This window comes from Anser cygnoides, chromosome 1, assembly GCF_040182565.1.
Source record: "Anser cygnoides isolate HZ-2024a breed goose chromosome 1, Taihu_goose_T2T_genome, whole genome shotgun sequence".
Taxonomy (NCBI): Eukaryota; Metazoa; Chordata; class Aves; order Anseriformes; family Anatidae; genus Anser; species Anser cygnoides.
This window is the reverse complement of record NC_089873.1, coordinates 55,603,069-55,620,050: the sequence shown is the minus strand read 5'-3', so window position 1 is coordinate 55,620,050 and position 16,982 is coordinate 55,603,069. Positions and strand designations below refer to the sequence as shown.

The 16,982-nt window shown below is 39.9% G+C and overlaps 1 protein-coding gene across 12 annotated transcripts in view; it reads right to left on the bottom strand.

The window, feature by feature from the left end:
* DMC1 (DNA meiotic recombinase 1) overlaps window positions 1–16,982 on the bottom strand; it is a 31,001-nt gene that overhangs the window by 10,733 nt on the left and 3,286 nt on the right. For 2 of the 12 annotated variants that reach the window (XM_066996231.1, XM_066996271.1), the window contains 7 exons: window positions 16,192–16,309; window positions 15,251–15,410; window positions 12,586–12,712; window positions 7,222–7,399; window positions 5,123–6,871; window positions 2,354–2,444; window positions 1,707–1,751 (listed from right to left, as the gene is read on the bottom strand). In XM_066996231.1, the coding sequence (XP_066852332.1) occupies window positions 1,707–1,751; window positions 2,354–2,410 (102 nt within the window). In that variant the 5' untranslated portion in view covers window positions 2,411–2,444; window positions 5,123–6,871; window positions 7,222–7,399; ... (1 more) ...; window positions 15,251–15,410; window positions 16,192–16,309. Of the gene's footprint in view, window positions 1–1,706; window positions 1,752–2,353; window positions 2,445–4,138; window positions 4,993–5,082; window positions 6,872–7,221; window positions 7,400–12,585; window positions 12,713–12,833; window positions 13,743–15,250; window positions 15,411–16,191; window positions 16,310–16,982 lie in introns of those variants that run through there. The other 10 variants (XM_048048213.2, XM_048048215.2, XM_048048217.2 and 7 more) reach the window with 10 other exon arrangements.

Here is a 16,982-nt window from a genome sequence, read left to right as displayed (position 1 = left end):
TCTCCAGCCAAGTTATTTCTTTAAAAGAAAAAACATCCAACCACATACTATGAACTAGATGTATCCTCTATTTATCTCAAGTGTGTGGGTACATAAGACATAAGAAAGGAGGGGGCTATGGGAGGAATTAGTCATGTTCCTTGGGAAGCTTGCTTCTCATCCTGTGAAGTTTTTTTGATTATTACATTAATAGTGACAGGTGAGGTAAAATCAATTACAAATAAAAACGACTCTTCCACCCAGAAGAATATAAAAATCAGCAACATAAAAAGCACTGAACTGTTGTTCACATAGTGTTTTTCTATTAAGACAACAAGCTACTCCTGCAAAGATCATTTTTCTAGACTGGAACTTTAATTGCATCACCCAGCTGCTACATTTCTTCAGTGGCTTTGTCTTTGTTATCACATCAAATTAAGACACTACAATTTCCCAAGTAGTAGACCTGGTTGCAAAAGTTCTTGTTCTCTCCCTCACAGATACACCTTTCACCAACAGTGTATTTACCAACCAAGGTGCTAGGATTTACACATCCTTAGACTACAGTTCAATACTATGAAGCATTCAGCATTAGTAGTCCTGGCTGTCATGATAGCAGCTTCCCCTGAGGGGTGGGAATAAGCACTTGGAAAGAAGGAGAAAAAAAAAATCAGGAAACTGTTATTAAACCAGATGTATCTCCAAAAAATGAACAATAGAGAACAGCCTAAGTCATCATCTCTTTATTTTCAGGATCCTTCATACCTTAGTATCAACTCTGTGCATGCCTTATTCAATATTGACAGGCTAATACAGCTCCCTTCCAGCTCCCTTCCAGCTCATGAGGTCAACCTCTTTGGTCATCTTTTTAAATTTTTAACACAAGAATCTGTGTATTTTTCCTACTCTGTCCCACGCTGATTACAGCCCCCTATCTCGTTATCCTTCTGCAGAACTCTCTTTAAAACTCTCTGTCAATGAACTGCCAATAAAAGTCAACAACGATTACACTGCTGACTTGCTGAGCGCAGTAACTACAGTGCTGACGAATGCTGTCTCATTGTGCCTGCCATCCCTTTCTATCCCTCTATAGTCATTTATCTTAAAGTTTACATTATTTCAGGCAAACCCAACTTCCTGTTGTGCTTCTTTAACACTGAACATTCCGATCCATGAGTCAGTCACATGGTGGACAAACACATAATAACAACAGTTCAAGTAAAAAGGTGATGTTTATGTGATAGTAATGATGGTGATGAAAACAATTATAGGAATTCATATCTGATGAAGAAATCTATCCACTTATTTCTCTAGTTATTTATAGTTTCTTCACTCCTACTCTACTCCCTTATACAGCATTCTGAAAATAGTTTAGGAACAATTGTCACTGTGTAATTTCACGGGAACCAAAAACGCAGGTATAATTACAGAGATTGGCAGGAAGTAATCTATCACACAGTTTTCAAATAAATTAACATCTGGTTTGTTTTTCGAGAAGTACTGGGTGCTAAATATTTTGAATATCTTGCCACTTTATTTAGGAATCTGGCAGGAATGAGATTTTGTCTTAAAACCAAAGGCAAAATTTGTCTTCACACGAATGATTTAATATTTATTGCAAGGAGGAATTTCAGTTATTTGTATCAATGTGTAAACACTTTTGGAAATAACATTAAAATAGCTTTACGTGGACAATTCTGTGTGGTAAAGTCATTGGTAATACTTACAATTCCATGCTTTTGTAGCAGGTCAATGTCCTGAAAAAAGGATTCCTAAAAAAAAAATATATATATTTTTCTTACAATTACATCTATCTCACTACATGTGTTTGAAATCTGTAAACCTTGAAATGATTTCCCCTAATAATACATATCTTGTTGAACTACCAAAATAAGAAAACCCACAGTAAGCCAAGAGGGCCTACACATTTCCTATCACCTTCTTCTTAAAGTGTATCTTCACAGGCAAGCAATCCTCTGCTGCGCTAATAAAACTTGTGTTAAGATCACTGTCTCAACTCTTTCATCCATAGTTCTTCAGGCTTTTCAGGCTGACAACCATTCCTTGGAAGCATAAAATTAATGGCTAATCCTCTCGCATTTAATATTCAAGTGTAAGATATAGAGCAATAATGATAATCCCATTAAAAACTGTGCATAGCTTTTGAAAGGTTAACGAAGAGCATTTGAAGAGCAAGACTGTAAAAGGACTACGAGAATGAGATTTTCTTGGTATTAGACTGTAACAAAATTTTAAATGCATTGAACTCCCTGACGGCCTTTGGGGACATCGTGTCTCTCCATGGAATTCATTACACTACAACAATACCTTCAGACATTTACTGCACCTGTATTTCAATGAACCGCAAATTTACCTCATCATCCTGGTATCCTGATTCTTCTTGGACTACTTGATCCTCCATGGCCTTCATTGTGAAAGAGCAGGCAATAAAGTATTGATCAGTACTGAGAAACACAAACAAAGACAGCATTGGAGGGGTATTAATTGTGTAATGAACTGTGAAGGGACTTTTAAAATGTCCTCAAACTACACAGCCTTCCAAGTGCGTCATCACTTATGGATTTAAACTTGGATTCTGTATTCCACTTTTTGTCCTACGAGACCAAAGCGAGAAAATCTATTGTGTTACTCTCTGATGAACCAATATAGCTAGAAAGGGTTTAATTGGTATTAAGAAAAGAGAACTCATTCCCTTGTGAGAATCTTGGGTCCAAGTGTGATTTTGGAGGTGAGAATATTTTAAATGATTTATCATTAGCTGAATTTATTGCTGTAAGGAAGTTAAAGATGGTATTTTTATATCAAAAGTCAGCAGAGTTGCAGATAGAACAGGTATTGGAAAAGTCTATGCAACACCTCAGCTTCCTCATCTTGTGTGACCCAAAGCTCACAAAAAGGTGCTATTGAGAAGACTACAACTTCTTAGTCATATATCTGGAGAGCACACTATAGAGTCGTATTTGTTTCCAAGTTCTTTGCTGCAGTTCAGAATACCTAATAAAAGCTGAAGACATGCAAGTAATGCCTGTAAGAAGTATGCAAGCATGAAGAGAATAAAAGAAGGGTAGTAGAAATCTCAGGCTTTTGTTATGCAAAAATGAAAGCTTATTTCATGGTTTCTCATGGTTAACTTGCCATGTCTGTACTCTGCTACAGCTTCACTGCCCTTTTTGTGAGACTTCCCATAAACAAGGCCTAGAACTAGAACAGGCACTTACCAAATAAAAAGCTCAAATAAAAAGGACATTATTACCTCCTTAAGTTTCATGAAAGCAGGATAAATGAATAGTTCCTTACGAATATGGTCTTATAACCCACTTAATCAGTTTTGGGATTTTATAAATTATGTTGCTTCTGTCTTAATTGTGATCTGCCTTCACTGCTGTAGCTATGGTTTATCAAAAGTTTTGTAAAGTGCCTCATCCAGAAGTGTTTGCTTACCCATCCTTGTTAACAAAAGCCATTAAAAGTATATGATGGGTTTATTATGAAAATACAAGATGGGATAATTTAGAATAAATATCTGCAAATAGCTTTTTTCAGTTTTTAAATGGATACTTAAGGTCTGCCTAATTTGCTCACAAGAATCTTGTGTATACAGAGGATGGGAAAAGTGAGAAAGAAAATATAATGTTAGGATGATATTATTTGGGGTTTGGAGTGAATATATGATGGAGTCATTTCCATTAGTATTCAGTAGAAATACTCCTATAATGTCAGTTATTTCTGATAGCATCAAGATGTATTTTGTTTTTATTTCAGAATCCTGACAATTATGAGACAATTATGACAACCAATGAGAAATCATGCCTTCACATCATGCTTTATATCAGTCAGAAAAATAACTACAGTAAAATAAATAAAAAAGTACTTGAAGAGATTTCAAAAACCCCAAGCTTCAAAGACTGAAGGAAGAAAAACAAGTAATGCAAAAGGTATTACAATCCCCTTCTCCATTAAAAATATCCTCCTGAAAATGCACATAATCCTGAACTACAAGCACAGTTTAGTAAATCACAGGTTCACTCTCCTACTCCCCGTCCTTAGGCAATTGGCACCTCAAAGCAGAAAAACTAGGCAGACCCAGACACGTGCCTTCCTGCGGGCTAGAAGGAAAAATCGAGAAATTATACCACACCCTCTGAAAGCTTTAGGGATGAACAAAACCCTGTTTAGTGCTGAGTCCTCCTGTCTCTGGTGTGTTGGTCCAATGAAGGCCCAGAGGATTCCAGCCGTCACTGTGAACTAGAAAAAAGGCTGAAAGTCTGCAACAATACAGCGAATCCGTTATGAAGTAAGGATCTTTGGGAAGAAACACGTTTTTGTGGCACCTCAGGTGCCTCAGATGCCACAAAACCTTGTAATTACTGCCCTAGGAGCTATTCCTTAGGATGCATGGGCAAGACCAGCTTGCTGCACGGGTTTGAACATATATAGGTTGCTGGTGTGACAGGCGCTTGGCCTGAGCAAGTAAAATTGGGTTTAATAAACGTTTTTTTGGACAGGAACATTGCAGCTGATTTGACAGGAGCTGAGTTTGGGCCTCCATGTCACAGGCAGCAGGATGACCCATTCTCTCCTCCCCCTGACCTCCTGAGGAGCGCCGTGCTGGAATTCCACATTTACTGACTCAAGCGAAAAATAAACGATTAACCACATATCAACACACGCATTTATTTGGCTTTTCCTCGCCAGCTGCCTTTTCGAGGGATGCAAATTCACCTTCCCAAAAGGGGCGAGGCTCCACAGAAATCCCCTCCCCGGTGGGAAAGCCGAAATCCCCCCTCAAACTGACCACGGTCACTAAACCACTGCTCGGACCCACGCAGCTCCCTGAAGGCCTGCGACACCCTTGGGTGCTGAGAGTCCCAGTCCCGGCTGCCCGCCCGCCCGCTGCTGAGGGAGCGCCGCGGGCCCGCCGCTAATGGCCGGACCGCCCTGAGGGCGGCGCGCGGGCTCCTGACAGGACTGGGGCTGCCCACTCCTCACCGCCCCCCCCCCCCCCCCCCCCCCCCCCGCACCGAAATACGTTTGAAATACAGTTCATTTTTGTCCTAAAGCGTGTTATCTTCTAAAATTTACCGACTGTTGTGTTTGTCATCGCGGGGGAATGTTGTATTACCCTTATTTTATGGCTGGCTTCGCAACACAAAGCGGTGGTGGGTTTGAGGGCGGTCAGTTTGATGCAGTGCAGTGCGTGCCCTACACACGTCCCGCTACACCACGCGTTTTTGGGTTGGGTGGCCGAAGCCCGTCAGAGGGCATCCACTTCTGAAAGCTGGAAGAGAAGTGACCTGCCTGAAGTCAGAAGATAAGAAAATGAGATTGAGTCATGCACATGATGATCTGTCATTTTAAAAGGATGGGGAAAGTGCATTTTAGGACATAAACACTTCCAGCGGCATGCAGTCCCATCTCCTTGGAGATCCTTTTTGAAAAGCGAATGGCCTGTTTTAGTTCAGCTGTGTGGAAATGAGCTGTCAGTGCAGCCCCATGCTCAGGAGGAGCTGGTGGCATCCCAGGGTCAGTGCCCTTGGTTTGTTGGACTTTCAAGTGTTGTGAGGGATGAGAACACTGCCTCTTCACATGTGTTTCAAGGCACTTTGAAAATTTCCATGCCTTCTGTCTGTGGGAGGTGAAGAATACATCCAGTGTCTCCAGTGTTAGCCAAAGCAGGACACTGACCAAGCAAACAAAAACATCACAGCCCCTTACCACCATCAGCACGCTGCAGAAGTGCCTGCATGGCCAGTGCTTGAAAAATCAAGCCATTTATGTAAGTACTTAGATTCTAATTCTGGGTGCCTAAGGCTCTCTCTGTAGAGAGGAACTGGCTGGCACAGCTTTTGAAAACTGCATTATTCTGCAAGAGCTATTCCAGAAGAGCACTTAGGGAGGCAGTCCTTTGGCCTAAAGATGAATTCCTTCACAAAGTATGCTTTTACTCCAGGACAGAGTGCACACGCAGAGGGTAATCTTTCTGGCACTGCTGAACAGCTCTGCAACAGCTAATGCATGAGGAAACAACCTGCCCTCCATTATTCCTCTTCTTAGAAAAGCCGATGAATGCACAGAATGTGAAGATCATTTTCCATCCCAAAGTACAACTTCGGATAACCATTTACACCCTACATCTTCAAAGCACCGTGTGATCACTAGCTGCTCGCTTGGCTCCCAGCAGATGCTGTGCAATGACCCCGCGCATTCTGTCACCTTACACAGCAGGCGAGTGACAAGGTGTACTCGTCCCTACCCCTGCCTTTGCTGTGCAGCTCCAGCTGCAGCTCGGGCTGTGGCGAGGAGACACACCACTGCCGTCTGCATTTCCTCTCAAGTGAGATTGTCCCAGCTCAGACGAGGCATGACCCGAGTCAAACCACTGCCATAAAATATGCTAAGTATTCAGCTGACTTTGCCATCCACACAAAACATTTTAATCCATGGTAACAGGAGGGAAATCATGTGGTTCTTCTGTTGTTTGCTTCTGGTTTTTATTTAGGTTTGTATAGATCAAATGGACTAGAGTCAAATATATAAACTAATGCCTCCTCTGAACTTTCAAGCTGGCAGTATGCCTGTTCCTAATCAGGACAGAATTATCTGATATCTGGCCTTCCAGAATTTAACACATGAAGATTCAGCCTTCAAGAGCGCACATTTATGTTTGAATTGTTTTGGAAAAACTGTGCCTTGTGGTTTCCATAGGAATATGTTTCACTTACAGTTTGTTTGAGACTAAAACATTCCTGTGGCACACCTGGAGTTTCAGAACGGCAGAATGCTCCTGGGCAAAGACGCAGCAATTTCTTCAGATTCTTCAGCTCTCCTATCTCTAGCAGCTTTTGTGGTTTTTTTTTTGTTTGTTTGTTTCCTGTAAAGTTGAAAATAAATGGGAGATTTATGTAAAGGAAACAATTTTGTCTATGTTTTCTTTCTCTATGGTCAAGACCAAGATGAACTGCTAAAGCTGGATGTACAATAGTTCTTGGGATAGGATTGACAAGATATCAGATCAGCCAAGCTTCATAGACCAGACTGGAGATCCAAGATGGTTACACTGTTAAATGGAGATACCTGGAAGGAACAGAGATGGTACTGCGGAACTAGGTGATGTCCAAGTCTTTAGAACTTTAGACAAGGCCTTGACAAAATACTCAACACCACGCTGTTGGGACTGATCTGGAATTAATAAAGTCATAAATTTTGCTATCATTAATTTACCTTGAGTTGATCATTAAGGATATGGTATAAAATTAAAGATCTCTTCTACATATCAGGATGTCCAGTCCAGACTTGGTTCAGCATCAAAACTCTAGAGGAAATGATGAATTAGATGGTTGTGTCCATTGATATTAAAGAGATGCCAGTTGAAGTCAGGACCACAACAGGCTGGCTACGACTGGAAAAGAAAAGATGCCAAAGAGAACTTATTAATATCAAAAAAACAGATGAGATTACTCAAGCACAGTTATTTTTCTGAGTGAAAAAGAAATAATCCATAAGTACGTAAACTATACAAATACAGTAAGCGACAGCAGTCCAACCACCATAAGCTTCATTTTCTTTGTGATAATTTTAATAGATGATTGTGAAATAAGTATTTATTTATGTATAACAAAGGATGTTATGAAAAGAATACAAAATGCAGACTGGAATAAACAAGGCCACTTTTAAGCTTTGCAAAACCTAAACCCAGTTAACAGCCTTTCTGGAGACATGCATCAATATATCATTGGCAGAGTCCATCAAGAAGATAAAGGATGTAAGAAAGCCTTTCCTTTTTGAGAATGCACATTCTCAAGATTAAAAAAAGCAAACCAGTAACGGACAACACCAAGGCTGAAAGGGACATCAAGGATAGTCTATTACAAAGCAGAATCAACTAAATTGGCAGATGTTTGCTTGCCTGGAGAGGCTGTGGATTTTCTTTGACCAGAGGTTTGTTTTTTGTTTGTTTGTTTGAGAAAGAACCAGACAATTTCAGTGCTTGACTATTCTTGCCATTACCCTTGAACTCCGCTATTCACTTAATAATGCAATTTTGTTTGTAAAAATGTGCAATATTCTTTGAGCTAACTCCTAGTTTTAAAGGTCAAATAACTGTGACTAACTCTCGCATTCTCATGTCTTCTACCACAAAAGAGACAAAATCCCAGCACAGTCAGTTCTAAAATAATTGCCCAGACCTGCTGCATTACCTGGGCTTGCTCTTACCTGCTCAGCCCTTCTGGGGCTAAAGCATTGTAACCACGTAGTTCTGTAATACAGTATTGCCATTCCCAGTTTTATGGTGAATTTGCAAGGCCTCAGGAGCAAGGCTTGTCGGGCTTGCTTTCTGTGAACTTCTGGTGACCCTTTTGTAACTTTGTTTTACTTGGTTAGCTGGGACAGCAGTTTCCATAATTGACCAGGTGTCTATGGCTAATTTGTTTTGCTTCTGCTTATCTGTGTTGTACAGCCACCAATTTATAAAAATAGCAGTAACAAGCAGTTATTATGTAGAATGAGAGATTTACAGCTAGCACAATGATGTAGTGTAGAAAAATACAGGCCTGATGTGATAGCAGAGGCCTTGAGAATTGCAGACAAGATGGGATGCAAAGGAGTACAGGCAAGTGATGATAAGAGGCAGGGCACAGGCTTGGCATTGGAGAATTGGTGGCTATAAACAGTTCAGTCATCAGCTATAAACAGCTCAGTGATCAGCCAAAGAAATGCAGTCCTGGAGCTGGACAAAACTGGTTTGGGTAGTAACAAAGAAATAGTATCTAACATACATAATATGCACCACGCGTAGCAAAATCAGATGTAACATGAAACCACCGACATGAACATCATATTCCTCCCAGTGAAGGACTCCAGATGTGACAACTCTCTGCAACATTCCCCATATGCACCAGAATGAAGCCACCAACCTTACAACCCACAGGAGCAGTGGAAGAGGGAGTGAAATACAAGGAAAAGGGATAGAAACCAAGAAGTGTGTTACAATTTTATAGAAGGACTGTAACTGCATTATTGTTCTTTCTGTAAGTTACAGCTGGATCAATAAACATTAGACTCTTAAGATTTCAATTATACTAGCAATAAATTCTTGGCTTTGCATTATATGTAAGATTTACTTCCTCTTTGTCCATAAACGAGATTCTGAGCATAGCAGTGTGTGTCACTAATTAGTGGCTGACATACCCACTTCTAAATTTCACTGGTGTCTGATAAATTAGGAGAAGCTCAAGGACTGCCTCAGCTAACAAGCAGACCAGTACCGAAACAGACATGGATTAAGCACTCATCCTGGTTGCAGCTAAAATTCAGTCTTTTAAAATCTATCACTGAACACATATCTAATTTTGCTAACATATTAAAATAAATAACTGAATAAATAAAATAAAATTGTAGCATTGAAAAAAACAGCCTTTTTCATTTTTAACAAAATAATTTGTCTTATGAGGAGGGCTGCTGCTGTGACCTTCTGCAATTTATCAATTTCAGAGTGAAATTCTGCACAAAATCTTTGTTACAAGGAACAAAATGCAGTTGCGGAAATATGCAACTCTGAATCATGAAATGACTACTTTGGGAGATACAGGCCTTTTTTTACACTGGGAGAGCTTTCTAAATAGCTTTTGCAAATTCCAAAATAACTGCTCTTGACTAACTCCACACATGGAGATTTTTGTTCTGGAGTAAGTGCACGTTGTTCTACTTTAGCTTAATCAACTTTATGATAAACAGGAAGAACAGGCTAATTATGGAATAAGACTGCCTACATATGTAGCTAAGTGGGAAGGGTAATTGCAAGCACTTACCTACATCTCTGGTCATTTGCGTTAACCTCTAAGGTCAGATTAACTTTACAACTGCTTTCCTTACCCTACTTTTATTTCCTATGAAATCTTTACGAGTCTTCAAAGTCACTGACAATGCTACTGACAAGCTTGCATTTGAATTAATGTTCAGTCACAGGCCTGGTTCAAGTCTATGGGTGAATCATCTTCATTTCACTCAAGTGAAATGGCAGAATTGACTCAATATTCATCAAAAGTCACCTGAAAGAGTGAACAAGAAAATTGCTCACGGATGGGTCTACCATGCAGCAGGACACAGGGCAGTGTGTGTATTCTTGACACCAAAGAAATTCTGACTCCTAATACAAACAAGCTGGAAGTACTGCAAATATTGTCTTAACTGTTATGGCCAAAAAAGTCGATGCTTCTCTAACTTATTCATACATCAGCATTGAAAATTAATCTACATTAGACACAAAATAAAGCAGCTTAATCCACCGAACACAGAAGAGCAGAGTTTTTCAGTGCTACGGCTAAAAAAAGTATAATTTATGGAATGTTTTTTCCTTTAATATATCCCAGCTCACAGAAGCCGAGTGCTTCTGTTGTCAAGTAAGTTGAATAATGACTTTGAGTACACTGCTCTGTTTTGTACTGAGGGCAGCATTTTCATTGGCATGGTTCAGAAACAAGAATGTATTTAATGTGCAGCTAATAAAACAAGTTTGATTTCCAGGTTACACAAGAATTCACTGGTCACATCAAGAAATGACGTTTTACAAGAAAGACATTTTTAAATTCACACTTGGAAGAGGTTCAGCACTGGTATTAGAGACATTTCTTCTTAAAAAAAAACCAAAAAACAAAAAAACAGAACACCCCACAAGCTTTGAAGAACTTCAACTTTTGAAAAACAAATGATTTTCACAGTGTTTCTAGTGTTTCTTCATACTTGATGAGTCTGGAAAAGTTAAGGCTTTCTAGCTCAGCTTCTCAGTTGGCAGCAGCTTTTCTTTTAAACCAGCCATACTGCAGAACTAGATGTGCTCTTCTTTTGGCCAGTTTTCTACTCTTGGCTTTGCTGCTGCTTCTGCAAGTGAGTTTGTATGTAAACCACAGAGAAAAACAATCTTGCTCCATTTGTATTCCATATGTTTGCCAGGCTAGTGGCCAGAAGAGATCATGAGCAGTTTCTTTTCAAATTCTAAAACGTGGATAGGCATTGACTGCCTCATCACAGTTATTTTCAGCTTAGAATAACATTTAGAACTCTCAGAACAATTGTAGCCAGCTTAAAATGCTGTGCTTCCTTGATTTTGCTATACATAAAGACTTAATTTGAAGTGATGGCCCAGTCAATAATTATCTTCAGTCTTGCACCGTTAAACTTCAGTGATTGATTAACCTGATTATTCTTGTTTTATCCCTTGCTCCAGTTTCCTTGGATTATCATGGATTCTTTACCAGCCTTACTGGAAGTGTGTCTGTTTCTTAAACACTTCTTCTGTCTATACCTCAAAGTAAGTTTTCATGCCCCCCTCCTCTGGTGCTTGGTCTGAATTGATGATTAGAAGTGGCATGTAATAGTCTCTGAAACTCAGTACAGGTGCACAACTCCCACTAAGTTCGATATGTTCACAGTACAGCAAACTGGAGATAAGAAGCTGATGAGAATAACAACCATCTTCCATCCCAGGCATTTGTGAGGACAATGACTGAGTGACCTTGAAGGAACTCTATCGAAAGTAAAAGCATCTGCAAATCGACTCAGGAGACTGAACTGCCCAGGCAGAGGACTTTTATGAGTACTTTTATGGAGGAAGTTATGTATATTTGATAGAAAAAAAGATAGGGAAGGAAATTCCAGACACTGTTGGAATAAATATGCAGTGTATCGTTCATCACCAAACACCGTATTAAAATTCCTAAAGAGCAAATGCTGGAGGAAGCCTACTGAGAAGGACAAAAATGCTACAGAATCCTGAACTATCATAATTGCGAGACTAGAAACATAACAAAGCACTAGGCTTTGGAAGTTGCATCTGTCAGTAGTTTGAACACAACAAAGGCTGTTTAAAATCTCTTAGAGGACATGCATCCAGACAAAGGAAGAAAGTCCTCTCACCCATTCTTCTCAGGATGACGGAAGGTTCTAACAGGGAACAGGGAAGGGACCTTACTGGGTTAGGGACAGAGTCTGTGGAGATAAACTGACAAAAAAGCAACACTAAAAATTGCAAAGCAATCCCACTTCCGTACTCCCTGTATGCGAGCAACTGCCCTTAAGGATCTTTCTGTATTTGCATGGCATATGTAGATGCCAACAAAGAAGATGAGCTATGGCAGCAGGAGCAAGAAAAATTCACTCAACCAACCACAACATCTTCCATCCTTCTCCAAACACTTTAACACCTCTCTAGGACGACGTGCTATTTTTAGCCTTCTAGTTTTCAGCATATGTTGAGACTGCTTCCAAACACTTTCTTTCTGATCATTTTCCAGCTCTGCATCTTGGGTCTGGAGGTCTGAAATAAATACCGAGTCTGGATTGCCCTCATTTAGCATGTGCCAGTGGACCCAATGCCTAAGAAAGTATTTGCACTAATTAGACACACACAAGAGGATATACATGCAAGCAGCTCCGATGGGTTCCAGCTACCTAGGATTGACAAACACATACATATGTACATGTACATGCACCCTCCTGCTTCTCATATGGGGAGGACATGTTACACCAGAGCAAAGACATTCAGAGCAACAAGACTGCAGAGTCTTAGTAAAATAAAATATGTTTTACCTTTTCATCCCAGTTCTATGCCTGGAAAAGTCACTGTTTCATACTTTCCTTGTTTGGACTTAGAGGACTTTGCTTCCAAGTTATGATGAGGTTGGTATTTGCTAGAAGCTTGTCCACATCATAGTTCCTTCAAGAAAAAAAAAAGGCAGAAGAAAAGTTTGAGTCATTTACCACATTGGTAGGAATAATGCCTTAATTTTCATATATTCTCTTTAAAGAGCCTAGCTCATCCACAAGTGAGACATAACTGTTTCTAGGGTGAAATACAGCATCCACTAGTGCTGGCAACACCACGTTGCAGTCATGTGAAGAGGAATAAAAACATCCTCTCCTGCTGAAACTGCTAGAGAAATTTCAGGGTGGTAGAAGGCAATTATAGGCTTGGAAAATAGCTGTGACACCAGGATAATGCCTCCATCTAGTAAAAAATAACTGATTAAATTATACCATAAATGCCTAACATTGCTGAAGTCAGCTGTCTCTAACAGAAGCAAATTTGGAGATAGCCTCCCTCGAGATTTATTGAGTCCATAAATTCCTTTAACAAAATTAATAAAGCACAACACGCTCATCTTCTCCGTTTCAATTTGCAGGTCTCGGAAGAAAAGTGGCACTAGCATCACATCGTTACTGTATTCCTCTGAGTCAGTTTAATAAGCAAATTAATCCCTTCCAAATATCCATGCCCTGTGCAGTTACTCAGTGAAATGCGTTTCCCCCTTGCTGCTCCACAATGACAAAGCAGTGTGGGTGAGAGGTCTTCTCCTAACACTCTGTAATGGCAGGACCCTGGCTGTGGCGAGACAAATTGACACGTTGGCAGCGTGGAGATCACTTTGATGATAGTTAAATATACACAAAGGGTTTCCAAAGAATAAAAGTGACCTAGAGCCTGGCATAATTGCTGTAACAGTGCATGTTACAAGAACAAAAAAATACACTAAACTATGTGCTTGGTCAAGAGAAACAGAAGTTGTTGCTTCCACTTGCTGGCAGGCAGGACAACACAAACGTTCATTACGAAAATATGTAGAAATCAGCAAGATGCAAGCTGAGTAAATTCTGTGTGCTGTGCTGAGAGTAAGCGTCCTCTGCGATAGCACTGAATATAAAAGAAAATGCCTGACATACTTTATTTTGGACTTTAAGGAGAATAACTTGATCTCTTGCCAGCTTTTTTTCTAAGGGGTTGGATTTAACAAAATGAGCAGACCTTAAGACTGATCACCCATTTCCTTTCCACTTCTTCAGTGTGCAATACAGGAAAAGTAAAAAAGTTTATAAATATACACATTCTTAAATCCAATTTAAGAACAATATAGTTCAATGTATTTCCAAAGCATCTCTAGAGAAATAAATGACTGTCAGTACCAACTCTGAATGCTCTCATTGGCTTCTGTATCAGGTTCAGCATTTCCAGCCTCCTATTCAATGCAGCCTCTGTCTACATTTACCACTGCCATTCCTTCCACTGCTCACACTTTTTTCCATGCTACTTTGCCCAAACAGCCTTCTCTTACTTTTCTCCTTCTGCCTTACTTTATTTGCTCTCTATGCTTACAACTTTTCCCTTCTTTGTGCGACAAATAACCATCTTTCATTTCTTCTAAAACACTATAACAAAAACATGACTGATAATAACAATGAATTTCTGTTAGAAATTTGCTATTCTGTGTCCAAGCACAGTGGGAATGTTCTTGCATTATTCCATCATACAAGTAATTCAGGTCCCAAGATTTCAAAACAATTAAATCAGAAACTCCTAATTAAACAGCCAAAACCTAATTGCCAGGCACCTGCATTAGCTGCAAAATAAATGGTTATTATGGAATATTTTTGAGAACATAGCTACCTAATAGTCACCTAGTAGGTGACTAAATATCAAATCAGGATATTTGTTTCGGAACCCACAATCTTTTTTTTTTTTTTTTTACACCAACTTGATCATCCTTATTTGCAACCTGTTGAACACTGGCTCACCTGTCTCAAATTCAGTTACAAGCTTTCCAGTGTCCTGCACAAGGCTTGGCATACTGACATGACTCCCAACAACAAGTTATCGCCACCAATTCTTTGATCTTGGAACTGAAGTAGCACATTACTTCACCAGTGGATGAATGAATGTATTGTGGAAACAGCCTGCCTGCTGACCTGTGACAATTTAGCTTTCTCTTGGACTGACAAGATTTAAACCTTCAGGGACTCATTTTCACCTGCTTTTATTTCCAAAATGAATCAAATTACATAGACACGTGAGCTAGGAACAAGTACCTAAGTACAACAACCCCTCCCTCACAATGTTAAATATGAGATTCTTCAAAATATTGAAGCACTTGGTGCATAAGTCAAAACTGAGAATTGTTTTTCCCATGTCACATTCTTTGCTTACTTCTTTTCAGAAGGAAATATCTACTGTATTTTGGCTGCAGAGCGCAACAGAGACAATGAGCGCTGCCTGTGGAAGGCTGACCTGTGATGAGAATCCCTAGACAACCAGCGAAGAAGAAAAGGTGCTGTGGGACATGTGTTTCAAATTAGTAAGACCAAACTTAGAAAAGAAGAAAACTCCTGAGGACTTTAGGGAATCCTTTCTTAATGGTTACGAAAAAATTCCTTTTTCACATCATCTGACAGACAAATTGATCAAAAACAAAAAGAAACAAACCTGTCAGTAATAGGAACAAGACGCAGAAGTCAGCAATGGATTCTTTCAAAGAAAGCCTTAGCTTCTGTGACGCATCCATTTGGTGGTTACATGTCTTTGCAAACATTACATTACATTCTTGCAGGGAGTGCTTATTAGTCTTCTTTGGACTGCTCGTCATCTTGAAGGAATGTGGGGAAAGGAAGGAGAATGAGAAACAGTTCATCAGTTTTGAATCCAAAACTCAGAAACAAGTTTATGCAGAGAGCACCCTCCACAATGTCTATTTTGCTTGGACATGCAACGCAACCATCATTTTCATTTTGGATGCTACATTCACAATTTGTATTTTCAGGGTTCTTCCCCCTGTGAATCAACAAAGATCCTGCTTTCCCACTAGAAAACACAGCAGCACCATCCAGCTATTTATGACAGCTGTTGAGCTGTCAAGAATACCTCATGTGGTCCTCGTAGGTCTCACATCTGCATCCCTTGCTACCCCAGAGAATGATGCAAAATTAAAAAAAAAAGTAAAGCAGATCTCCCATTTAGTGCTGAACGTACTGTAGTACCTGGCCTTCACAGGTATCTTAGAAATAGATTCTAAATATTTTGGATGTCTCTAAATAGCTTTTACCCCACGCTAGTTCAGGCTTTCTGTGAGCAGTCATATGCATTCCCCAAAACCTGGAAAGCTCCTTCAACTACATACAAGCTTACAGCAGACACCAGGTACGGAAAGGACTTTTTGGGCCACACAGTCCATTCTCATGGTACTGTAGACACCACATAACATAAACCCTTCATTATCTCTAATTTTGCTTTTGCTAAAAGCCAGTCCACAGACATACCTTTCTAACAAAAAGAATCAGAGGAAGACCTGCAGGCCAAGAGATCCTGGGGAGAAAAATGACCACCCAGTTTGGACTCTAAACTTCTAGGGACTAGTGAGAACTGGTTACCTCAGTGTTCTTACTACTTTCCTCTGTCTTTGGTGACAGCAGATTGTTCGTCTTGATTTTCTCTGCTTCCAAATGGGAACAGTCCCAGTCAGTGTAGTTCTTGGCATCGCCAGTGTGCCTAGGTGGAGAGAAAGAAGGAATAGTGAAAGAACACAGAGAAAAGAAAATACTTGTTACTTTTCTATACGGTGTGCTAAACATACTAAGCTTCACATTATCCCATGATGCAGTATCACTTAGACAAAGCCCAGCTGATGTCCATCTAAGACATGAGATAAAAATAAGCTTAGAAGGGGATTTAGAACGCAGGCCCTGCTCACTCTCCTTTGTAAACAAGAGTAGATCAACCCAAAGGCCTAACATCTTGTCTCCAGCCACTGCCAGTTGTGGAGGGTTACCACAGAGCGTAAGAAACAGACCAAGATCCTTTCCCTGGTACGGCTTCTTCCCTGAATCCAGTATCAGGATTCCATAGACTGGAGGCTTAATGTCTCATGATTTCCTGGAGAGGAAATCTAAAGTGATTCACAGAAACGGATGACTGTGAAAGCAAGACACAATGAGAATGAGAAGAAAGACAGGGAAGCAAGCAAGGAGTAGCCAGGTAGAACAGTTTGGCAAGAATGGTTGAGCAAGCACTTGAAAGCCTCTTCAGAGGCCTGGGAAATTTGTATACAACATCATGACCTTATATCCACTTTTTCTGTTTCTAGAGCAGAGGATACATGTTGTACACGTTAGTACATATAAGAAAGGCCTACATAAATAAACGTAAAGGTGTATGTGCGAAT